We start from the raw sequence: 26,267 nt of genomic DNA on the forward strand, positions 1-26,267 counted from the left end.
GGGGCCTGGAGAAGGGGCGGGGAAGAGAGGGGAGGAATGTAAGGGGCTGGGCAGGACCTTGGGCAGGGGTCTGGGGAGGGGTCCCTACCTCTTGGGTGCTTTCCTGACTTTCCTCTTCCTCTGCAGCCATGCGTCCACTTCAGGAGTGGATTCCGGGGTGGGCTTCGTATGATCAATGGTGTAGATATCTCTTCCTTGCTTCCAAAGCTGGTATCTGTCTGGCTGAAATATCTTCACAAAGATGTCCATAGAAATTTTCACCATGTCTTTCCTGCAAGTGCACTGAAACACAACGCAAATGGTCCATGGGAGGTGTCTCTGAAGCATCTCAGTAGCTCCACAGAAACCACATCTAGTCAGTCCATGAATGACCAGACATAACTGACACTAATGCTTTACAATTCCAAACAGTGAGTGATAAACCCAATTTTCTTCTAAGTGGAGGTGGCAGCCTACCAATTCACATGCATGCATGGGAAAGTGGAATGAAGATGTATTTTATAGAGCTCACAGGAAACCAAGAGCCACAATTAAGAGGCAAGTATGTATGTGAGAAAGGACACCAGTGGACGACGGAAGGGCAGACCTCCCATACGAGGCTGCTTCATTGAACTGGAACCAGACAGGTCTGTCAAGCTGAGTGCTCACGGGATCAAAGAACCAAAGCAGACAAAGAACATGTGATCTCAACACTGAGGCCAAAAGAGGAAGACAAAGGTTATCCAAGGATCGTTTTAACCACATTCAAGTTCATCCAAAGGCTTGCAAAGAAATCAGTTCATTTAGGAGCAAATGAACGCTCTCTTCTGTATCATCTCACACCATGCAGACCGCCCCACCAATGACAAGGCAATCATCTGATCACCACTGCTTACGTGAGAATTTCAAACCAAACCAGCCGCCACAAAACAAATCAATTCTGACTTCTGCGGCCTTCCGCTGAGTTGCCAAGGCTGTGTGTAAATCTTAACAGGAGCAGAGTGCCAACTTTCTTCAACAAATCAACTAGGAGATTTGAATGGCTGGCCTCTCAGTCAGCAACCAAACGTTTAACACACTGAGCCACCACAGGGCTTTGAGTATTTAAAAATAGAGCTAATTTTTAATCCCCTTCATATCTATATTTTCATGAATACTCAGCATTCAAAGTGTTTTCTATGATGTTGTTGTTGACTGCTGTGGAGTCAAGCTCTACTCATAGTGACCCTATGAACAAAACCCCTGAAAGTTTTTTATAACTATTGTTATTTCTCAAAGTTTTATCAGAGTTTCCAGTGGCAATAAGCTGCGCTCCAATCTCAAAGGCCACCAGCCAAGGAGAAGGATGAACAATCTCCTCCCGTGTGATTAACTGCCTCTAAAAACACACCAGTGGGTCAGCTATGGACTGGTTCCGACCCTACACACAACATGTTATATGACAAGGGTAAATGAAGTCTTAACATAAGTTCTAATTAGGTCTATCCACTCCGTGGGGCAGTCATCATTCAGACATTAGGAACTCATCTCAAAGACTGAACTGACAGATCCTGACAGCCCCTCATACAATCCAAGCACAGATGAGTGATGGAATAAATGTGACAGAAACAATCTCTAAGATCTCAGGAATACAATCATCAGCTCCAGGCAAATCAAGTATAAAGCATTAGTAACCTACAGTTCCAAATTTCATTAGCTAAAAATAACAGGAATTTAAACCTGAATTATCAGTCTACATTATCTTGCATTCAGCATGGTTAAGCCAACTTCACATTCTACTATACACAGGTATCTGGGCCACTTTCTATTACTTGTCCATATTTCTAAAATCACATCTGCATTTTCCAATCCCTCCCTGTCTTTCTATCCTTAGAAGTCCAATCCTGCACACCTATGTTTACTGCAGCTTTGTTCACAATAGCAAAAAGCTGGAAACAACCCAAACGCCCAGCAACAAACGAATGGATAGAGAAGTTCTGGTATATTCACACAATGGAATACTATGCAGCACTGAAAAACAAGGAACTCATAAAATATTACGCAAAATGGATGACCCTGGAGGACATTATGCTGAGTGAAATATCTCAGTCACAAAAGGACAAATATTGCATAGGGTCACTGTTGTAAAACAGGACTGATCAGAGTTGAGGGAAGACAGAAAAGGATGGGAGGAATGATGTATCCTGCATTGAAACATATGATGGAGAGAACTGCTTAAAAGGGATATATGATTGGGTGTTATTGTCATTACAGGAGTCCAGAATGAAGGCTGCACAGTGGAGTAGACTTGGGAGGAGGGATTGCATAACAATGAAAGAGTTCTTCTTTTACTTTTCAAAGAAAAGAGTGAAGTGGGGCAGGGGGCAGGGAGAAAAGCGCAACAATGAATGACTGGACACCCTAAGTCTCAGTAAACTTTCATTAAAATTTGTAATAAAAAAAAAGAAGTTCAATCTGACACCATCTCCAGTCATTTCTTCCTCCAAGTGTCTCCCAGGTGACTCTTTCACGCCAGCTTCCTTCCAGGTTCCACGTCTTTTCTTGAATCCTAGAGTAATGAGGCTACTCACTTGCTCATGTGCAGCCTTCTCCTTGCACAAATCTGTTTTAAAATTAGTGAGTAATTTTCCTCAAAAACCATGTCATCTTTCATTGTTTAGTTGAATAACGTTTAATGACACTGCTCTGCTTTTAGAATAAAGCCTGAATTCAAGAGTGTATCACACAAATGCTTGGAGGTTTTACTGCACCAATGAGATCTAGACATTTCCCTCTGGAGCCCTGGTGACGGTGCGACTAAGGCATCTGGCCCAAAGGCTGGTGGTGCAAACCACCATGCACCCTTTCGAAGAAAAAGACAACTGTTTACTTGTATGAGGATGTACAAGGTTGGAGTCTGACCTGACTCCATGGCGGGGGGCTGGATGCGGCTTTGAGACGCAGGAGCTGAGCAGCAGCCGGCATCTGCTCATCTCAGTGTGTCCACTCCCTTCTCTGCCTCCTAGCCATTCCGCGACCCAGCGAAAACCCACCCTGGTTCACGACCACCCCTCAGATTGTCTTCATTTCTGTGAACCAGTTTCCACCTAGCTGCACCACCGCTTTCCACTCTCAGTTACTCATGCAGTTCTTAGTCAGTCTGTTTTCAGTCTCTTGCCTTCCGAAACACCAAACCCACTGCCATCAAGGGGACTGACCCACGGCAACCCTCCATCGGGTTCCAGAGACTGTAAATCTTCCGGAAGAGATTCCCCATTCAAAAGAGTACGGAGAGTCAACAATGAGAATCTGGGGGAGGATCCCCCGCCCCAGTTAAAATTCAATCTTTTTACAAGAGAATACGCAGTAGACACTTTTCTATTCCTGACAGTCAATACTGTTCTCTCCATGAAAAGAAACAGGAGCAAGCGAGTGATGTTCTTTCTTCCTGACCCACCTGAGACAAGGATACCTCCTTAGAACAGACGAGCTGAGGAAGGTGGAGAACACTTCGTTTAAGGAAAATGTCTTGAAAAAACAACTTTAAATGGACATTCGCCGTCACCCTGTTTGCTGAGATGGTGCTTTAGTGCCCTTTTCACATCAGCTTCCACAGCCTGAACAAACTACAGAGGTCAGGTGAACAAATGGCAGAGAAGCCACCATCAAGAGGTGTCCCCTTACAGCAAACCCACAGCCCAGTCCACGCAGAGGCTTCGGCACAGAGAGGACCCTGTTTGGGGGAGTGATCTTGGAGATTAGGGATTCCAGGTCATCAGTGGCAAGGCTCGCTTCCCTGATCATTTGTAAATAGCTGCTCTGTTGAAGGCGGAGGGTGTGAAATCTACTTGATGGACATCCTTGACCAATTCCAGAGCTACTCCCCTGACGTGAGTCACAACCATTCTCAATCTAGGAGCAAAGCCTCTCTATGGAGACCTGTATAGTACACACTTCAACCTCCCTTTAACCACAAACCTGGAATCTTGTAAACGCACAAAACACACCACTTGCCTGACAACTAGTTTTACCAGAAGTACGATAGAGAAACGGCATCATCATTATTACGTTCTCTGAAATAGAGTAACAAAATACCCAACATAATGCAAAGGGCAGTGTCAGAGTCCAAATCTCAGCAGCCCAGAGAAAGCCCACCTGGCTGCCCACTGTCACTGAACTGGAGCGAACGCATCACTGACCCTGCACTGGGTCTTCTTGCATGTGAGATTACCTAGCTTTCTCCCTCAGACCAGCTGGTCTGAGGCAGGTCAAGGAGGCAGGGCCTGTGGGCAGCAGTGCAATGCCCTGAGCAGCACACTGCCCTCCTGTTAGTGACGCCGTCATAACCACATGACCATCAACACAGATCATGCAGAAGGAGCGTGCACACATCAACAGGGAAGGGAGTTTGTTTACAGATGACACCGGATACTAAGAACAATAACAACAATAGGAAATACCTGCCATAAAATCAAATAAGAATAGTAATTCTTGTTGTTACGTGTCATCGAGTCACCTGCGACTGACTCATAGCGACCCTGTGTACAACAGCCCTAAACCCTGCCATCTCTTGCCAACCTTTTGTCTCTGAAACACCGACCCCATTACCCCAGTGACAGGCTGTCCCTCCACCCTCAGCAGGTTAATTTTTCTAAATATGTACGTAGGTTCAAATGTTAATCATCAATATAAAAAGTACTGTTAAGATGCTGTTTACAATGAATTTTCACATACTGCATGATTTAAGATTATCACGTGGAATTTTTATTATATTCTAACTGGGCACTGCAAAAAGTCAAACACCTCTGCTGATTATTTATGCTAAGAACTAGCAATTGGATTTAAAGATGAAATTGCTGTAAAATTGGTAGCTATTCTCAGACAAAAACTACTAAGTTATCTGACTAGTAGAATTAGAAATTTTATGTAATCACAATTTGTGACTGATAAAATAAGACATAAACCAGCTAAAATGAAGTAGCATCTTCACACACTTTATGGCAACATGAATAATGGCTAATTAAGAAATGTTTCTTGTGCACATGTCTGACAAGGGTGGTTTTCTAAGTTTGCAAAAATGGAGGAAGAGATTCTGCTCTTCGGTCTATTTATAAAAATTAAATGATAAGAAGAACTTAAGGAGAAAATTAACCAAAATTCAATTGAAAATTGAGAACTTGGGGACACGGTGGGTCAGTGGTAGAATTCTTGCCTTCCGTGTGGGAGACCAACCCGCCAACTGTGGGCAGCTACTGCCCGGGGACCCTGACTGCTGCACGACTCTGATCAGGATTCAGCAGAACCACCAAAGTCAAACTAGGAAGATCTGGCACTCCGACAGTGAAACCTTATCACAACAGTCAGATCAGGAACTGTGGCGGTGCCAGGAAGACCAGGTAGCACTTCAAACCCCTGTACTTGGGGTTGTCAAGAGTCAGGGGTCAACTGGCAGCAGCTTAACCCAAAGACACTTGAACACCAGAGGTGTGATGTTGTTGTTGTTCTGTGACGTCAAGTTGAGTATCATTCAAAGTGAGCATATGAACAAAAAAATGTGAACCCTGTTCTACCGTGTGCCACCCTCACACTTCCTGATTCACAAGCGCCCACTGGGACACTCACCCCATCAATCCACCGGGTCGAGGGTCTTCCTCTCCTTCACCAATCCGCCTCAGAATCAAAACACACTGTCATCAAGTCAGAACTGACTCACAGCTGAGCTTCCATTGAGTTTTTGAGGCTGTAAATCGCAAGGGTGGAAATGGCCCATCTTTTTACCGAGGAGCTCCTGGAGGAGTGAGCCCGCTAGAGGCTCAAGCACTCGAGCAGCACAATTCCCTACGGACGGCCGTGCAGGCCCAGCACATCAATCACTCCACTCCAGGTGACTCCACGTGACACGGAACTGTCGCTGTTGTTGCTGCTGCTGTGTGTTATGGATTAGGAACTGACTCACAGCTGATCCTTCAGCACATGTTCAGAGGCAATAAATCACACAAGAGGAGACTGTCCATCCCCTCCCACAGAGCAGCTGGTGGATTCGAATCACATGCCTCTGAGATTGAGGCACGCTTCTTACCCCTAGCCGGCCAGGGCTCCCTGCGGATGTCCTGGGCGTTAGTATTTACAAGCAGGGACCGACAGATCTTTCTCCCTACAGAGTCGCTGAGTGAATCTGAATCATCAACCCTCCAGTTAGCAGCCATGTGTTTACCGTCTACCACTAAGGCTCCTTCTTTAACGGACTGTTGTACATAATCCACCAGAAGTTCGCTCTGCACCTGGAATGGTCCTGAGCACAGCGGCCGCACACAGCTAGGGGCTCGCTGAAGCAGCTCTTTATGCATGATATCACAGCGTGTTGATAGAGTCCACCCAGTCCAGCGAACCATTTCCCCAAATAGGCTTCCTTCTCTCCTTCCACTTCTACAGGGTTCACATCAATTTCTTCTGAATATATTTTTTCAGGTTTCCCCATACCAGGATATGTCTCTCTTATAAAGTAAGGCAATTATAAAGCAATTTAAGGTACGGGACCAGAAACTCGATCTTCCTGACCCATGGAAACACTGTTCAGAGAAACAAAAACTGTGCAAAAGGAAGGGGAATGCATTCAAACTGCTTGCTCTGGGGTCCCCCAAAGACTCTGTCCAAATTATATTTAGAATTCCTGCTTTGTAACACCTGTCCGAGTATCTGCTAGGAAGGCTGTGGAAGGGAAGAGTCACAGTTACTAGGCAGTACCTCTTGCAAAGCTATAAAACACAGCACGAAACTAAACTGGTTGGTACACATAAAACCCGCATCACTGAGGTGAGTCCAAGAGTAATCCCACCGTTGTTAAGTACCATCAAGTCAAAGCCGACCATTGTTTTATGTTCTAGCTAGTCAAAACCGACTCAGAGGCAATAAATCACATGAGAGGTAAATACACTTTTTCTCCCACAGAGCAAACTAGTGAATCCGAACCACATGTCTACAGGTTTGCAAAGCAACTCGTTACCACAAGGTTACAAGAGCTACCACAGGACCCATTACCGTTCAAGGGTTTCCACAGCTGGAACTAACTGGATTAGGTGTCACCTTTCTCCCAAGGGGTGGGTTTGAAATGACCACACTTCTCTTGGAAACGAAGCACCTCCTCACTGTGCCAACAGGGCCCCAGTGTTGGGACTGTTGACAGGGAACATGGAGCTGACTCCACTCACGCACACCCAATGGACAGCACGCTGAAACCCTCTGTCCCGTGCTGTCCTCACAATCTCCCTGTCCATCCATTTTGTAAGGATCTTCCTGTCCTTCGCCAGCCTTCCGTAAAGATGATGCCCTTTCTCAAGGGGTAGATGGGGTTACACGTTCTGAATTTACCCACTGCCCATCACACTTCAGATGGATGATAAATTTGGGGGAAAACAGGAACACGTGGCACTACATTCTTTTAGGAATCTTAATGTTCGAAGATCATGAATATCTGTTTGCAGGAGCCTCTGAGATCTCATGTGAAAACAGGCTGAAATGGGTGGGGTTATAATAATATGTTAACATAAAGTCTTTTTCCTAAATGCTTATCAGAAGAACGTCTATCTCTGTTTCATTGACTATGTAAAGGCATTTGACTGTGTGGATCACAACAAACTGTGTCTGACTGTGCTTCTCCAAAGCCTATTCTTGGACCAGGAGACAGTTTTCAGAACAGAGCAAGGAAACACTGCATGTCTCAAAATTGGGAAGGGTGTACGCCATGGATGTGTCCTATCTCCATACCTTTTCAATCTATATGCAGAACAGATCATCCAGGAGGCTGGGCTCTGTGAGGAGAAATGTGACATTAACAAACTCAGTTATGCAGATTACATAATCCTGCTTGATGAAACTGAGGAGGACCTGAAGTACTTGCTGAAGAAAGTCAAGGACTGCAGCCTTCAATATGGATTGAAGCTCAACATCAAGAAAACAAAGATTCTCACCACTGGGGCGATTGGCAGCATCAGGATGGATGGTGAAGAGATTGAGATTGTTAACAACTTTAGTTTGCTTAACGCTACAATCAATATTCTTGGTACCAGCAACAAGGAAATAAAAAAATTAATTGCTCTGGAAAAGTCAGCTGTCAGAGACCTCTCCAAAGTACTGAAGAACAACGATGTCAGTCTGCAAACTAAGGTGCTACTGATCCAAGTCAGGGTCTTTGCAATTACTAGCTATACAGTGGAACACTGGACAATGACTAGGGATGACAGAAGGAGAATTGATGCATACACACACACACACACACTCTTTCAGATAATGCTTTTAAACTGACTGCCAATACTATTAACCAAGAGGGTATTGCCAATATTGTTACTGGGTGATATCAAGTCAATTCCGACTCATGGCAACTGTGCAGGTCTGATGAAGACGTGCTAAATAGGATTTCCTAGGTTCTAACCATTAAAGAATGCGCTCTGGTGGTCTGGGAGTAAAGAGCTGTGCTGCCTGCCCAATGGTTCAAGTTCAAATCCACCAGCTGCTCCATGGAAAAAGAATGGATAATCTCCTCCCCTGGAGTTTACTGCCTCTGAAACCCCACTGGTGGGTCAGTTATGGGTTGGTTCCGACTCGACGGTATTTAGAGGAGGAGATGGCCAGGTCTCTAAGCAGAAGAGCCACAGGGAAGGCTTGAAACAACCACCTTTCTATCAGCTGCCAAGTGCTCAAACACCACACCAACCAGACTCCAGTATCAGTACAGAGTCGCTTTGTTCTGCATTTAATTACCGCACACGATTCTTCAGCTGGATAAGAAAATTTGGCAAAATTAGAGGGGAAAATGGGCTTGGTACACACTTTTGGGGTTTTAAGTGTTTTACAAATATCTGTTAACAAGAATCTTCAATACCCTGTAAAAAAGCAGGCAGAAATGGCAGAGGATAGAACTCAGAATCTTTTCTGTTGCGTTGATTCTGACTTGCGGCAGCCTGACAGGGGTGACGGAGGTGAACTGTCACACGTCATTACACACACAGATTACCAGGCCTTTCTTCCACAGAGCTTATGGGTGAATCTGAACAGCCGAGCTTTGACTTCCTAGACGAACACTTAACCATTGTCCCACCAAGCTTCATTTTTCTAGGTGACCATCTTTTTCAATCCTCTATGAATGTAAGTACAATACGAACTGACACAGGGACTGTACCATGTGGTCAAGTACAGAGATATGCAGAAGGCACAGACAGGCCCAGGTTCTGATCCTGTTGTTCACAGGGTCCCCACGAGACAGCTGGCTCGACGGCACCAACACGAATTCTGAACTAGGGTCTTTGACCCCCTCAGCACTCCTGTCATGAAGTCCACAGTCTGTTCCGTGGGCTCTGGCAGAATGGTGCCTACTCACCAGAAAGGTCTCTGGTGATGCTTCCGAAGCAAGTTACCTGATTAAAGTCAAGTAGGGTTAAAAAAAAATAATGTCTTTCAGAAGCAAGACACTTTCTGTTAGGCTTTTTAAAATTTGTGTGTGTATGTGTGTGTGTACACATAATCAAATTGAATCTGACTGGTACAGGAGGAGATTGCCTCTCCTTCTCCAGCAGAGGAGCTGGTGGATTTGAACCGCGTACCTCTGGGATTGCAGTGCAGCTTCTTGCCACTAGACCACCAGAGCTCCCTTCTCTGTTAGGCCTTTTAATGCTAACAGTATGGTCAGAAATGTAACACTAAATAATCTAAGGAAAATATTTTTTTAATCACTTTTTAAAAAGTACGTGGGAGTACATACCACTTTTTCAGACACATTTTCTGAGACAATCACGCAGTAGTACTTTAAATAAATAATTCAGGATCTCGGTTTCATTTTCTCTAGCAAGCCCTGCCTCACCACTCAAAGTGTGAGGCTATGTCTGGCGCTGTGTTATTATCTTTTCAGTTAAGTATCGTTTCTCTGGAAGTCCATAAGGAAGAGATCATTTTCCCCTTTACTGTATTATTAATTTTATTAAATGATTTAAAATGCAGCCGAGGTGGGCAGATTCAACAATAATCAAAAGAAAAAACAAACAAGACACAAAAATACAAGTGATGGATTTTGAATGTTCCTTTTTCTCTGTGGTCAAATTAAAAAATATCACCTCTGGGCAATAAATGGAGGAACTTTAAACAAGAAGATGCGTTATTAACCTAAGGATCAAAATGGAAGATGAAGATTTCCAACCACTGAATATTTCATTAGTAAATACTAAGATTCTTCCTGAAGTAACAAGAAAAACATCAGAAATGTTAAGGAGGGCAAGATTTTTTCATCCCAAAAACAGTAATGCAGCTACTAACTAGAATTCCAATTTCTCAACGTCCATTCACTAAAGTAACTAGTTAATTCAAATCAAATGTAGAACTGATGTTACTGTGCTGGACAGAAGGGTTCCTTCTTGCCCCAGGGACAAAGCTGAGAACCCCTAACAAAACCGAGCACAGGCATGCTAGGACCTGACCTCTTTTCTCGCTGCAGAAACTCATTCATCAGCTTAAATTTAAAGACAGCGTACATAATAAATGCTGTTTTAATGATCTACATTTCCTCATATTCATATGTACTTTTCATCTATTTAAGTCAAAACTGGAATTCATCCAGACAGGAATCGTAAAAATATAGCTGATACCAGTCTCATGTTCTGCCAAACTGTATTTCTGGTGCCAAAAAAAGACCCACATTTGTACAACTTATGCAATAATTACAGTAAAGATTATTCATCTGTATGGGTAATAAAAATCCTTGCATGGCTGTAGTTTCCTGAGTGTCCTCAGAGGGGGCTGCCTATTATAATCTATCAATTGTCAAGAAAGAAAAGAAAAAGAACATGCTGTCTGTACTGGTGAACGAGTGCAAGGTGTACCAGGTATCCATCAGGTCACATGACAAGAGGCTTTCTTTCCACCAGGGGCTCAAGGCCAATGAGTGAAGGGAGGAGGGGTCAGCGCTGGGCATGGGAGGGAGAGTGGTGGGGGTGGTGGATGAGGGCTGCCATTTTGGCTTGGGTTGGTTCGTTCAGCATTTCAACAGTTGCTGTTAATAAGAGGTGTGAAGAGGTGGGTATAAAAGGAGGGACACTGGGTGTTTTGTAACAATCGTTATCAGTAGGTCTCTTTATCCTTAAGGCTTAGAAACTAGAGAAATGCTTTGAAAACGGCTTCCAACTAGTTCAGATGTTTAGGAAACCAATTTTGCTGAAAAATTACCTTGTGTCACTCATCTGTTCTCAAACCCCAGATCAAGAAACAAGCTTTCCCTACTCTACTGAAAAACCATCAAGTCTTATCCCACGTAGCACGCTCCCACCGCAGACCTGGATCTCCTCCTCACTGTGAAACGTATCTCTGTAGGTGACAAGGTCTCTGACCCGACGTTAAATTACATCCCTCTTCAGTTCCACTTTAATATTTACCATCTTCAAGACATTCACACAGTAACAAGCCATGGGAACATTTCCCCAAGTCCTTCCCGGTCTCCTGAGTGCTAACGGGTACAGTGGCCAAGCTCCAGGCATCAAGGGCATGCTCAGAACAGCAGACTGAGCTGCTGCATGTGACAGAACAAAAAGTCTGGAAACCTTCAGTCCAACGTTTCCCAGTGGACACCTGACTACTTCTCAGAGTTGGTACTTCTTCTGCATGGTTATACCCTGTACACACCTTCCCGTGCCTGAGGTACGTCGGCCTGCAATCTCAGGAGTCCCCCTACTCTGTCCACTTCTTTACTCATTTTCTCGTAAGAAAGAGAATCCTCAAGTTTCCATCTCACTGGGAGGCTTCCTATCTTTCCCAGGGAGATATGTGATTATAAATTTGTTCAAACAGTTCACAAACAACACCTGACCTTTTCACGGCAAAGTATCTTGATTCTCCCCCACATTCAAATCAAGACTAACCTGACCACTTAAACCTGCCACCCCAGCAGGACTAGTGACCAGAGATGGGCACAGAAGCAGGCTAGAATAAGGAAGATCCTGGTCCAGGCGTCCACAGCCGCTAGTGGTCATCTCTGCTACAATGTGGGCAATGATTGCCCAGGAATAAAGAGAGGTGGGCAAAGGCTTGAAAACCAAACCCATGAGTCAGTCATGCAGAAGAGACCTGTGGAGGGAGCGAGGCACCTGCTGCAGACTGTTACTGAAAACAGTGGTGCCGGGAAAGAACAATTGCTTTTGTCATAAAGGAGGAATTACAGTCGGCATGTCTCAACTCCTGGGACGGACTGTCAAGGCAGAAGGTCACATCCTGTGACTCAGACACAGATATGAAAGTTAAATCAATGTAACAAGTTAATAACGCGCATAAGACAATCTGCCAAAATACACTGTTTTACATTTCCATTTTTCCGTAAGCTCAAAACAATTAAGGTCCATTAACGTGCCTGGAACATCAGGCCTAAAGGTAGATGGACAGAGGCCTATGCTCTTAACCTGGAGACTTGATTTCCATATAGCTGTTTCAATCAGCCAAGATTAAAAACACCAATCACAACAGCCACCTCCTGAAATAAACCTTCACTAAAACAAAACTATACATGTATAAAAGCATTTCTATCTCTACGTTATCAGGAGAGAAACATCAAAATAGCAATTAACTATCGATCAATGTCACTCCAAGTTACATATCCCCATGATTCCGCTACCAAAATAAAATTTCTAAATACCAAAACTAAAGTATCCCATTACCTTAGAAGCTTAATCTAGCACACCACCTTTACTTTAATATTCAGATCTAAATACTAATTTTAATAACATGTCAGAAATATGGCAACCTGCAACCAGAGATATAAAATTACTAAAGTGTCTGAAAATGAGCAAAGTATATCAAAAGATAATGTTACATTATTGGCATTGAACTACAAAGGTTTTCTGGAAACCTAATTTAAAAAAAGAATCCTTACTTTACTCTGGTCTTCTTCCAGCAGATCTAAGAAGTGAACTTATCATTCAGAAGGTCAGAATCGTTTTAATATGCAACTCTTACTTCCCTTTTTCAATCTTCTTTTTATGAAGCCACAAACGACGCGGAAAGAAATTTACTTAATTACTAGTTGGCAGAAGCAGCAGCACCCAACAGCCTTATCGTGGAGGCAGCAGAAAGACAACTTACCAGGAGGGACCATCAAATACTGCAGCTGTATCTGAGGTCTCCCCCAGTGGTAAGGCCTTGTCTTCACTTGAAGTCCCTGGGTGACATGCATGAAGAATACCAAAAGTTTGATGGCTCGAGGCCACCCAGGGGTGCTTTAACAGAAAGCTCTGCTGTACTTCTGAAAAATGAGGCACCCCAAGCCCTATGGAGCACAGCCCACTCCCGATACACAGGGTCATCATGGTTAGAATCAATGTGACAGCAACTGCTTTAACTCCAGGAGGTTTTAAAAAGCAGTCTGGCCTATAGTCAATCTATAAACACTGCAAGACTAGCAAAATCACTGGCTCATCTCCAAATAACATAGTATTTACATTTCCCAACAAGGTAAAGATGGGAAAACTCCTCAAAAAACTCACTGGGGGGTCCACTATGGGTCAGTTCTGACCTGATGGCAATGAGCAAGCAAAGCGAGGTCATCAGTGTTAGAAGCGCTCAGGGAGGGCTGGGCTTCTGTTCCTGATGCTGAAAACATCGCACTGATTAAGGAAGAGAGTACAGAGATGAATGTAATTGCTGTGTATATACCTGTACAGAGCTAAACTGGCCAGTTGTGAGACAGATACATTCACAAATTCTCATGGCATCCAGATCTTGGGGGGCCATGGTGGCAGAATGAACCCATGAAACTACTTTTGTGAAAAAAGCTTTTAACTTGTACCCACTCCTATCACTCCTGGCAGAAAACATGTACAGATACCGAGTTAACAAGTAATAAGTGCAACACACCTAAGCAAGACCACTGGGTATGTTAGGGGGCCTAGAGAAGAATCTGGAGTCACCTGGAAATGAGCAGGCCCTGCCATCAGTGGGCAGAGGCACGACATGACTCAACTGACCACACAGCTAGGCCGAGAGGCCCAGCTAATTCCCAACTCTCACACCCAGGATCTGCCTATCTCAGCTCTCCCCAGATCTGGACATAAAACAAGCACCACACAGAGCTGACGTTCATGAATCCAAGAAAACTCACACCTATGTGGGTTTTTAAACCATCTTTATCCAAGTGACCCTTGGAAAAAGCTCCTATGGTCTGCTCTTGTGCCCTGGAACGACTCTGGAACAAGACTGTCCGTGTCTTGTCTGTCCCTTCCAGGCATGTGACCTCCTGGGACCAGACCAGACACTGTCCATCCCCTGACTGGTGGGTCCACATTCCCCTGATGGGGGCAGCTTTCCCTTGAGCTGCGGTGTGTTTACGTCGGCAATCAGGGCTGCAGTCACTAGACTCCTCCTCAGGTCAGGCTTTTCTTTCATCCCCAGGGCTTCAAAGAACAACATGACTGGAGATACGTCACACTGATGAACATCGCCTTTTCTTACTATTCAAAGGAAGTTGTTCATCATGATCATGGTTTTCCGTGTGAATAACTGACAATGTAGTCATAACCTGAGCTGCCTAACTAGACCACATTCTGCAGAATGAGCTCCTCACTGCTGAGTCTCACACGGCACTCACCCTTCATGGAGCTGTCTTACGAACTCTAATAACTAAGCTGAAATAGAGACACATGAACCAGCCCAGCAAGTGGCAGGGGCCAGACACAAGCTCAGCAAATCCAATCCTTGTTAGAATCCACAAAATGACCTCACAGGACGTCGGGAGGAAATCCTGTCGTCTCTGTGTGTCACGTTCACTGTGCTAAGGTGGCCAGGTGAAGGTGTGTGTGGTCAGCATGGCTAACAGTCAGGGGGCTTGTTACAGTTCAGAAACAACACTGGACGACTTCAAGTCCTAGCAAGGACCACTATCTGGACTTACAAATAACATGACACTTGGGGGCGAGGATCAATGACGGGAACAATGCGACCAAGGGAACACTGGGCAGAAACAACCTCTCTTCCGTCTATGGTGAGTAAGGAAAAACAGCCAAGAACTTGAATACGGAGCCATCTCCAAAGGAGAAAGCAAGCTCTGTGCTCTCAGCTCTTTTCATTTCCTGCTAGCGATGGTGTGCGAGCTCCACCGAGCCTGGGCATGTGGTCTCCAGGCTTCTGAGCGTCTCCAGAAGAGGAGAGCAGGTGTGGCATCAGTGAGACATCTCCATCCAGACTCGAGCTTGAACAGGGACTCACAGGAGGAAAATGAGGACTTCTAGAGGGGCCCACACCACCTGCCATTACCAGACTCTCTCATGTCCCTTCTAATAATCTAAGAATAAAATTAGATATTAAAGGCACGAACTTTATGAACTCTGTAAGGAAACCAGTATAAAAATGTAAAAAATTAGAAACTGCACTGCAATCCCAGAGATACACGGTTCAAATCCACCAGATGCTCTGATGGAAAAGGAGGTCAATCTCCTCCCATACCAGTCAGATCCGATTTGAGGGTACACACACACAAAATAATTAAATAAAAAAGAAATTTAAAAAAAAAAAAAGGAAAAAAATTATTAAAAAGACAGCCAGAAGTCTGTGGTCAGTGCAAATAGGTGATACAACAGGCTCGGCTGCATCACAATAAAGGTCATAAGATCTACTTTCAGAAAACCTCACAGAGCACAGTTTACTCTGACATATACAGAACGTGTATAAGATGTCCAAAAGTAAAATACAGCCAAGGTATGTTAATAACGTGAAAGTGTAGTCTAGTGGGGCTGCAAAAATCAAGACAAAGAAAATGGTACCATTAACAAGACATGAAGGGGGGGAAAAAAGAACATTTCTCTGCTCTTCACAAAATTAAATCAGGCCACCAGGTTCTTCACCTAAGTAATATGGAACATCTGAAACTTCCGGACATGGTCACGTCTTATAGGTAAGAGTTGTTATTGATTGCCTTTGAGTCAAGCATGACTCACAGTGACCCTATGAACAAAAGGCCTGAAGCCTTTCTTTAACTATCAACATCTATCCAAGTTCACAGAGTTTCCAGAGGCGTGTTGTTTAGGAAGTAGATGCCACTCCTGCTTCCATAGGTAAGGGTATCAGCTGGCTTTCTCTGTAAAATTCCAAGAAACAAGTACGTTAGGTTTTGCAGAGTATATAATGGTCTCTGTCACTCAAGACAACCACTATAGTAGGAAATCAGTTATGTTAATACATTAAAAAGATGACTGTGTTTCAATAAAATTTTATTTACAAAAATAGAGAGGGGCCACATTGTCCCACAGTCTGCCAACACCTGATGTAGAGCAAGACTAGGCAGACTTTCAGGGTGACAGGTGATGCTGTGGCTGAGCTCCTCAGGGCAGCAAGCATCAAATCAGAAGGCAGGATGCATCCGCAGCCACAGTGGCATTTCCCTGGGGGGCTGGGGGTGAGCCCACAGTGCAGGCAGCGCAAAGTGGGTGTATTTTCCAGCCTTGCTAAAGGCAACTGGCTGTTATGTGCTCTTCCCCACATTATGAAGATTGAGAGCAATTTTGTATTAGACAAAAATGTCACTGTATCCGAGCCGAGGTTAATGACTTGCTCTAGAAATTAAAGTTAATACATCAAATTAGGAGACACTTTGATATGGAGAGAGCATTTTCCTCCACAACTGAATTAATAGACTTGGTAGTGCTGGAAAGGTAAATGTGGAAGGAAGCCAAGAGATTATAACTATTTTACAAAACAAAAAAGTAGAAAGCTGAAAAAACTTCAAGGGCTAAACTTAAAAGCCACGGTGTCATTAATTAGAGGCCGGGCCCAGCTCCCGTCTGAGACGAGAAGGCCATCTATAAATCAAGCAAACCTACAGCAGTACACGGGGTGAGAAGGAAGAATTAGCGGCAGCACATCAAAGCCACCCTGGCCACCCTGCTCCTCGGGCCATGGAGACAGAGCCCCTGCATGCTGCTCGGTGGGGCTGTCCAGCAGGAAATGGGACAAGCCGGCCAGGGCGGAGGCTGAAAACATGGCAGACAGCGTCTCATGCACTCAGAAACGCAGACACAACCAACTGCACATACCACAGGGACAGAGCCTTTCGTCTGTCTGTCCTCCATCCTAACACAGGAACTGACCGCCCACTCCTCAAGACAAAGGACACAAATCTAGACCCATGTGTCCTTTCCTGCCTCCTGAGCTTCGGGCCTGGGCAGAAGCAGGTCTTCGATCTCCATGGCCGGCTGTCTAAACACCCCTCCCTGGTGACACCGCTCAGTTCACCGGCCTGTGTATTCTTTGGCTGGAAGCTGAGCCACAGGTGTGAGTTTCATTCAAGGCTTGAACAGTGTCTAAGGCGAGTGTGATCAATAGGCCCGTCAATTCTCAGAGCAACCCTGTACGACACAGCAGGACTTCCTACGCTGCAATCTCTACAGAAGCCTTCATTCCTACAGAATCACAGGGAGGGTTCGAACTACTGATCTTTTGATTAGTTAAGTGTGTAACTCTTACCAGTAGGTCCCTTAAAGGAGTGAGAAACTAAAAACCTCAAACTTCTGCCATCAAGACTAAAACAACTCATAGCTGACCTGCCCCGGGGGTTGTATGTGAATGGCCCAGGAGGGGACTGTCGAGGCTTCTCACATGGAGCTGCTGGTGGATGTGAATTTCCACAGAGCCATGGCCTCTGGGCTAGCAATGTCAATCCCTACAGACAGGCACCTGAGTGAGAGAGGGGTGAGGTGACATGGATTCCCAGGGGCTCAGACATTCCAAATAGCCCCACACAACGGATGTACCCACTGTGGTGTCTTCTGGTGGATGTACTTGCGGGAAAATCACACAGAACGCTGCATCACTTAAATCAGACGCCCTTTCACTTTGTATCTTCTGCTTCTAACGTAGTCTATGTTTTGTACAGAAAAAAATGCTATTTCAGGACTCACAAAACCCTGGGAAAGCTGAAGCCCTTCTGTGGACCCCAGGTTATGAAGTCCTGACAGGATTTAAGGGTCCCAAGCAGTGCACTTTGTGACAAGAGGGACAGTGGACTCATAGCTCGAAGGACAGAGCCCACAACTATCATCACATTGGAGGTTGGGGGGGAGAGGAAGTTGAATTGCTGTTAAGTCGAGGTATGTATTTTTTCAACATTAAAAAAAATTATTTTAAAATACAAACATTTCACAATTGAATGGAAACCAGGTTTAGAAGTCTGATAGAAAAGAGAGGTGAGATGGTGGCCTATTAAGAAAATTGGTATTAAAAAAAAAAAAAAGAAAATCGGTGTATTTGATTATACCTGTAAGCAACTCAATCACTGTACGAGGAACACGGTTCGAATCCACCAGACGCTCTGCCGGGGAAGGAGGCGCAATCTCCTCCTGTACCAGTCAGATCTGATTTGACGGTACACGCACACAAAATAATAAAAAATTTAAAAAAAAAATAACTGTACGAGGGGAAAATTCTCAACTCTTTCAAAGCTCACTAATCATATCTGAGGATCAGCAGGAAAAGGTTAAGACAACTGGTGAAATGTTTGTATAACATGGTACACTGAGACTTTTATTTGAAACAAAATGTTACTCTCTTAAACATATATTGTTTTCAAAATGAGCTATCAAAATCAATTTTATATTTCACACTCTAATAAAAGAAAGCTCTGGCGTCTCGGCAGCTTAGAACTGTCTCCAGAGAAGCCTGAAAACAAAGGGATTGATTAGATTACTGCTGCGCAAGTATTAAATGCTTCTCCTGAAAATGAATGCAAACAGCCAAGTTAATTCAAACCATAGGTCAGAGCGGAATAAATCGTGCTTCAATCTCCATTTCATTTTCAAAAACTAAAGGTAGGGGGAGGCTTGGCGCCATCATGGATCAAAACTGCTGAATAAGCGAAAGTGATTAAATAAACAGACAATTGCATGTCATCAGCTCAATCGGGCGAGAACACTCTCGCTGCCTTTTATTGTAGAGAGGAGGCTTGATGCTCTCCATAATAAATATCCATTCACAAAATGTGCTGAAATGAACAAAAAAGATCCATTACCCATTCCAGCTAGTTCACACAGAAAAGTTGGCAAGGAATTTTCTAACATCTAAAATAGAAAAGTATCAATTAATCATGAAAATGGCTCAGATAATGTGTTACATTTTATCACATTCATCCTGCTGCCGGTTTTAAAATGACATCACATAAAAATCCAAGTGCTAGCTGGCTCAGGAAGCAAAATCCTTAAAAATATTTATTAGGATGCCCCTTCCATTTCCCCACCCTCATCCTTGCCATGGCAAAGTTAAAACACATTCATTACACTACTGATGGGAAAACAACAAAGGATACTAAGAAGAAAATAATACCCATCCATGGGGAATGAACATTAACATTTAGCAAACTGTTCTCTTTTTTTTTTTTAAACCCAACAGAAGGATGCTATGAGTTGTAATTGAACACAAAGTGAACACACACTCACAAAACTCATTCCTTCTACCACTCATCTGTCCGTTTGTTGTTGTTGTTGTTTTTAATTTTTATTTATTTATTTTATGTGTGTACCGTCAAATTGGATCTGACTGGTACAGGAGGTGATTGTTCCTCCTTCTTCAGCAGAGCAGCTGGTGGATTTGAACCGTGCACCTCTGGGATTACAGTGCAATTTCCTGCCACTAGGCCACCAGAGCTTGCCACAAACTGTTCTTAAAATCATCACTCTAAGTGAACTTATGCCATTGGGACAATATCAAACAAGAGTGAGTGAGAGAGTGGAGGGGTATACTGTGGAGTCAGAACTGACTCATAGCTGACCCTCCACTGGGCTTTCAGAGGCAATAATACTGCAAGAGAAGCATTTGTCCATCTTCCGCCAGCAGAGGGGCTGGTAGATTCGAACCACATGTCTTTAGATGGGCAGCACAACTCCTTACCACTAAGCCACCAGACCTCCCTTATGCCATCGAGGCAGTTCTACACAAAACACTTCTGTTAAAACATGCTATGAAAAACAACAACAACAAAAAAACCAAAACACCATGCTGTGAAGAGCGTGTCATCAAACGACACCCCTATTCATCAAACGCTCTTCCAGAACACTGGTGAATGGCTCCATTGTTTTGTGCTCTCTGTCTATACCATGATATAGTTAATTATATTTAATATACTCCAATTGTTGGCCCTTGGTTTTGTTTCATTTCATTCTATTAAGTAATGCTATACTGAACATTTTTATAAATAAAATCGTGACTGGTCTGTAACTATTTCTATATATGTTTAAGGAAGCCTTGTGGCTTAGTAGTAAGGAATTCTTCTGCCAACCCGAAGGTATTTAGTTCTTGTCCACCAGCTGCTCCATGGAGAAAGATGGGTGATCTCCTCCCCTGTGATTTCCTGCCTCTGAGAACCTACCACAGGTCAGCTTGGGGTTGGTTCCGGCTCAACGGTAGGTAACAACAACATTCTGATACTGGGTTGCACAAACAACAGCTCAGCGACTACCTAAATGGTCTATGTTCTCCTCCACCTGCAATGACCTTGTCAGGTAGTGAAGGAAAATAAAAATTAAGAGTAAATCAAACCCACTATCATCTCATAGGTTCTGACTCACAGCCACCCTGTAAGACAGAGTATAACCATCTTCCAAGGCTGTAGATAATTACGGAGGCTGACTGCATATCCTTCTGTGGAGAAGCTGGGGGTTTCAAACTACAAACCTTTTAGTCAACATCTAAGAGCTTAAGCACTGCACAACCAACTCAGAAGCCAAACTCATGAAACGAGGTCCATGGTAAGACCATCCGATAGGGATTCCAAGGCCAAGTCTTTCTGACAGTCAGAAGGAAGCTGCCCCGTCTCCTTTATAATTAGTTACTGGGAACTTTAAGCACAGCTGCCAGGCAGGCGAGGCTTGCCCTCCAGAGTTCAACTCCAGCATCACTGTGTTTTGGTGGACTCTGCTCAGAGACACTACCGAACACACACACAGGTTCACTTCCTCATTAAATAAGGAAGGCATTTCCACTGCAGGAAATAAAATTGCGGTCAAGAATACTCTTTTACCTCTCAATAGTTAAAATTAATTTTTTTAAACTTTTTTTAAAGTATCAATCAATCAGTGTCAATTCTGATTCCTGACAACTCTGTGTGTCCAAATATACATAGAGAAAGGGTGGGGAAGACGTATACAGATACGTCAGTGTAACACTTTATCAAATATTAACCCATGTTTTACAGAAAACTAAGCATTTTCTTCTTGATGACAGTGAGCCCAAACCCTAAACAGCACTGGCCTTCCCTAACAGATGTGCATAAAATCCTGCAAATGGAAATCAATTTGCATGACAAGGGATTTAATACCCCACATTCCAGGCACATAAGAGTTTCACTACTCCTGCAACAGTAACCACTGTCAGGAATCCATACACCTTCTGAATCGGTTCAAGTGTCAAGATGTATGATCAATAAATACATTCAAACTACAAATCTCCATTCACAGCACACTCTCTTTGTAGGTCTTTTCAATTCATTCTGGAGGAATTTCCAAACTCACACATGCTACTTCAATAAAATCAGTTCAGAAACTGTGCCATTAATGTAACCTATTTTTTTCTTATTATCAATTTAAGCTAACCAGAAAGAATCCACTAGGGTATTTTGCACTTAAGCAAGTCAGGACTCAAGGGCTTAAAGGTAAGTCTGGAATTTAACACTTCAGCCTGGGCTTCAAGAAGCACTGGTGGTATGGTACGTTCAACAAGTACTGCTCACCTGAAGGGTCAGAGGTTCAAACCCACCAGTGACATGGAGAGGGGGGAGGGGGGAATTTAGATCATTAACTCCCATAAAGCCTCTGAATCCCAGTCGGAGTTACCAGGAGTCAGAACCGAGTCCACAGAAGTGGGGTGCATCCCAAGGCTACAGCATGGAGAAAAGTATGTCTCCAGCTCTGACAAGCGTGAGGAACAGCTTATCAAGTGCCGCTTTTTCTCGAAAACACTTGAGTCTCGGGATCAGTAAGTTCAGAAGTGAGATTCATTTCAGGGCCACTGTGTCCACTTTGGGAGTCTAAACTAATGTGACCCTGAGGAGAAACTCGCAAGGTTCCAGCTATTGCAAAGTGTTAGTCCTGGAGGTTTTAAGTGGCGTTCTCATTCCGTTAAAAAAAAAAAAGAGAGTCCTAGGGGAGCTCTGGTGGCCTAGTGGCAAGAAGCTGCAACTACAATCCCAGAGGTGCACAGTTCTAATCCACCAGATGCTCTGCTGGGGAAGGAGGGGCAATCTCCTCCTGTACCAGTCAGATCTGATTTGACGGTACACACACACAAAAATAATAATAATAAAAAAATTTTTAAAAAAATTTAAAAAAAGAGAGTCCTATATAGTAACCAAGTCAATGCTCTTAATGACTGTCTAAGGAGAAAGTGACCACAGCAAAGGGCTGGAGAATGGCGGACGATGAGGATGACACAGGACAGGGCAAAGCTTTGTAGCTGGTGTTCACAGAGTGGTTAGGAGCTCCGGGAGGCTGACGGCATGACGGCATCTTAAAAGAGCAACAAAGAAAAATTAACTGCTCTTAAATTTATGCTCTATATCGTTCACAGGGTCACTATGAGTTGCCTACAACTCAATGGCACTTAACCTATCTTTTTAACGAATTCAGAAATTATGTTCAACTGCTTAAAACTTGGATAATATAGCGACATGCCAAAGAATAAAAATCACATGAAGTGCTATCCTGGAGGTAGCCACTGTTGGACATAGAAGAATACCCTTTTTCCTTCTTCTAGGTTCCTTCCTGATTGCATCTTATGGCATTTTGCAACACTTCAGGGTGTCAAGGTAAATGGAAATGGTGACTGCGTGAAGGCCATTATTTAAGGCAGAAAAACAAAAACTTTACTAATAAAATCCACAACCTGATTAAAGGAGGGACCAGTAATTAGTTCAGGGGCTGGAAAGAAAGGAAGGCCCAGCCGCAGGATCATATGTGTAGACCAGTTTCTATAACACAACACGCTGTCTCAGCGCTGAAACAAAGTGGCCCAGGGAATGTAGCCAGGCCCTCAGGTCCAAGTTCATCTTCCAAAGGCTCCACAGTGAACTCTCACATGTCTACACTTATTGCTAACTTGCAAGACCAAGCTGTTTTCTGTAAGAAAGCTATTTTGGAGTTAAAGGCACTTTCTTAATGGAAACCCACAAAACTACAACCACTAGGTCCACAGAGTGCCCTGCCTGCCTCTCTGGTGCAGTGCTAGGCATTCTAATCCAGAAGGTCACAAAACGGAGGAGAATGATGGGCAATCTCCTATTAAAATGAGGGGTCACTATCAGTTGGAATGGATTTGAAGGCAGTGAGGTTTTTTAAGTCTGAGGAAATGCAAATTGCATTGTACATGAGAATGAGTAAACTATTTTACCAATTGCATTTATGTTCTTTCTTATTCACCACCGTATTTACAACAGATTAGCTTGAAAATATCTAATTCCACTATGTGTAAACACCATGCTAAATTTGTTACATTCAAAATACATATATGTATGTAATAAACCAAGGTGCAATGGTGGCACAGTGGTACTTGAACAACTGCTAACTGAACGGTCAACAGTTTGAATCCACTAGCCACTCTGTGAGACAAAACTGAGGTGGTCTGCTTAGAGACCCTATAGGGTCTTTGCACCACAGGGCTGCTGTAAGTGAAAACAGGATCCATGGAAATAGGTTCGTGTGGATGAGGATACTTTTGCGTAGACAACAAGACTGCCCACTTGGCAGGAAAACCTGCAAGGCAACTGACAGGAAAGCCTGTAGGTCGGCAAAAGGAAAGGCCTTCGCCCGGCAAAGTCATAAAACTGAGAAATGTGTTATTTGTTATGCAGTTTCAGAATGCTGATATTAGGGCCTACCTATGTTAAACAAAGCAAATCTTAGAAATGAGATACACCTGTAAACAACTAATAAAATCAGGGTTGAAACCACGATGGCATGAAACAAATGATGAGTATGTCTGTATGTTCTAAAAAGAATGTCTAGAGTCACTCTGGAAGTAAGTGTTCAGAAATAAGGTCTAAGACCCTTGCTCCCCGACAGTGCCTCTGTCTCTTCCTTTCCTAAGCCGCTCGAACCCTCTCTCGGGCGCACCCTTGTTGTGGAGGGGGACGCAAAAGGTGTGGTCCTCGCGTTTCTGTAACAGACCGGTGTAAGTCACCTTTTCTGCATGTTTATTGATGGAGAATAAACTACAGAGCTGTGTGCATCTATGGTGTTGCTGTTAGGCCCCAACTCAGCTCAGAGACAGGAGAGAGAAGGGTCACAGAAGGGTCTCATAGGGTTTCACATGCTATAACCTTTTCCAAAACAGACTGTCACCCCAGGGCTCCTTTTGTACTTTTTAAATGGTACAAGGTTGTTGGTTTTTTTGGTTTGTTTTTTTTTTTCATTTAAGCCTCTTGTTTAGAGTCAACATGACCTCGTGGAGGGCCCTTGTATTTAAAGCCAGGCTCTTGTCTCCATTTTGGAAACTGGGTGGTGTGGCTGGACTCTCTAAGTTGGGTGTTCTTGTTTTGGCTGACGGTAATGTGCAATGTTTGGTTTTTTTGGTTGTTTTGGGGTTTGTTTGGGGTTTTTTCAGGCTTTTGGAGTGTTGGGTTTTGTTTTTTGTGGGTTTTTTTCCCCATTTAAGACCTTGTGGAGGGCCCTTGTATTTAAAGCTAGGCTCTTGTCTCCATTTGGAGACTGGGTGTTCTTGTTTTGGTTGAGGGTCATGAGGAATGTTTGGTTGGGTTTGTAGGGTTTTATTTAAGCCTCTTGTTTAGAGTTAACAAGACCTCCCAGAGGGCCCTTGTATTTAAAAGTCAGTTGGGCCTGGGGGCCTGTTAGTATATTTTGGAGGAACATTCTTCTACGTTGTCCAGCATTCTTCTGTCAACTTGCTGTACTAGATAATTAATCTGGGTTTTGCTGTGATGTTGAACTTTTTGTCATTGAGGAGTCAAATGTCATAAACGCTGCCTTTGGTGGACAGTGTTTATTGGAGTTCTCCGTTTAAGACAGGTTTGGAAGCAGGAGTGGCATTCACTTCCTAAACAACATGCAGTTGGAAACTATGAACTTTGAGAAACAACAATAGTTATAAAAAGGCTTCAGGTCTTTTGTTCATAGGGTCTCTATGAGTTGTGTTTAACTTATCGGCAATCAACAACAACAGGTGAACTAATAGTAAAATCCTTGGATTTTCATCATCACATTAACAAATAATGCTGCTACTGTCCCATGTCAAAGAAAGGTTTTGCAGCTTGGGCTCAGGATTTCTCATTGTTACATGCTTGGGAAGCCAAACAGTCAATCTAGTTTGTGCAAACAGATCACAAATATCACATGAGGAGAAAAACTCTGGGCCCACTGGTAACAAACACAGACAGGAAGCTTTCCAGGGTTGAAGACGAGTGTGCTTGTGGGCAGATGGGAAGAGGCCTTGGACATAAAGACCAACAAGATACGCTAAGGCTGGACGAGGACACACAGTCCTCCCAGGAAAAAAGGAAGACCATGTGACAAAGGAGGAGCAACGATTTTCCCTCTCAGGAGTGAGGGAATCAGTCGGGAATAGGAAGGTTTATGTTTTAATAGGTGGTTTTTAAGTAGCTACAATCAATGCAAAAGGATCCTAGGTGGTAAGGTGGGTAAAGCATCTGGCTGCCAGCCAAAAGGTTGAAAGTTCAAAAGCACCAGCAGTGCAGCCAGAGAAAGCTAAACAGTGTCCTCTCAGAAAGATGTGCAGCCTCAGAAGCCCAATGGAAGCTTAATCACTAGTCAGAATCAACCAAGGTGAGTGGGTAACCATGTGATGAGGTACAAACAAAATTATCATCAGCACCAAACTCCACCTCCAGACATCGCCCTGACACACTTTAAGTAGTGTTAGCAATAAAACTAGCATCAGTGAATGTGACACTCAGAATGAAACAAGAGAATGATAAAAGCAAAAATATATTACAATATTGCTTTGAGTAATAGGTTTTCTATATTTTCTAAGGAATGAAATGAATAAATTTTCTTAAATAGAACTGTAACTTATTACTCTTTAACTGGAATGTAAGATGTTTAGAGAAGGGAGGAATCTCTCAAACTCAACATCCCCCTAAAGAAAGAAAATCCAGAACCCCAAGGTAGAAGTAAATGCTCTCTGGAATGATGCTAGCAGACATGCTAATGGACCTCGAACCACACACAGCTCGTCAGGAGGCTGGGCTTCGCTGCAATGATTTGGGCTCATGTGGTTTCCCAAGAGGAAGCTATAAAAATCAGGGAGAAGGAACAGAGAGCCAGCTGAAACCCCAA

General features: G+C 43.6%; 1 protein-coding gene across 1 annotated transcript in view; it reads right to left on the reverse strand.

Moving 5' to 3' along the window:
- Positions 1–26,267, reverse strand: part of KDM4C (lysine (K)-specific demethylase 4C) — a 311,865-nt gene that overhangs the window by 151,603 nt on the left and 133,995 nt on the right. The window contains exon 8 of the mRNA XM_006881356.1: positions 89–282. Within this exon, the coding sequence (XP_006881418.1) occupies positions 89–282 (194 nt within the window). The remainder of the gene's footprint in view (positions 1–88; positions 283–26,267) is intronic.

The sequence above is a fragment of the Elephantulus edwardii genome, unplaced genomic scaffold (assembly GCF_000299155.1).
Source record: "Elephantulus edwardii isolate Elephantulus edwardi_28Jun2011 unplaced genomic scaffold, EleEdw1.0 scaffold00014, whole genome shotgun sequence".
Classification (NCBI taxonomy): Eukaryota; Metazoa; Chordata; class Mammalia; order Macroscelidea; family Macroscelididae; genus Elephantulus; species Elephantulus edwardii.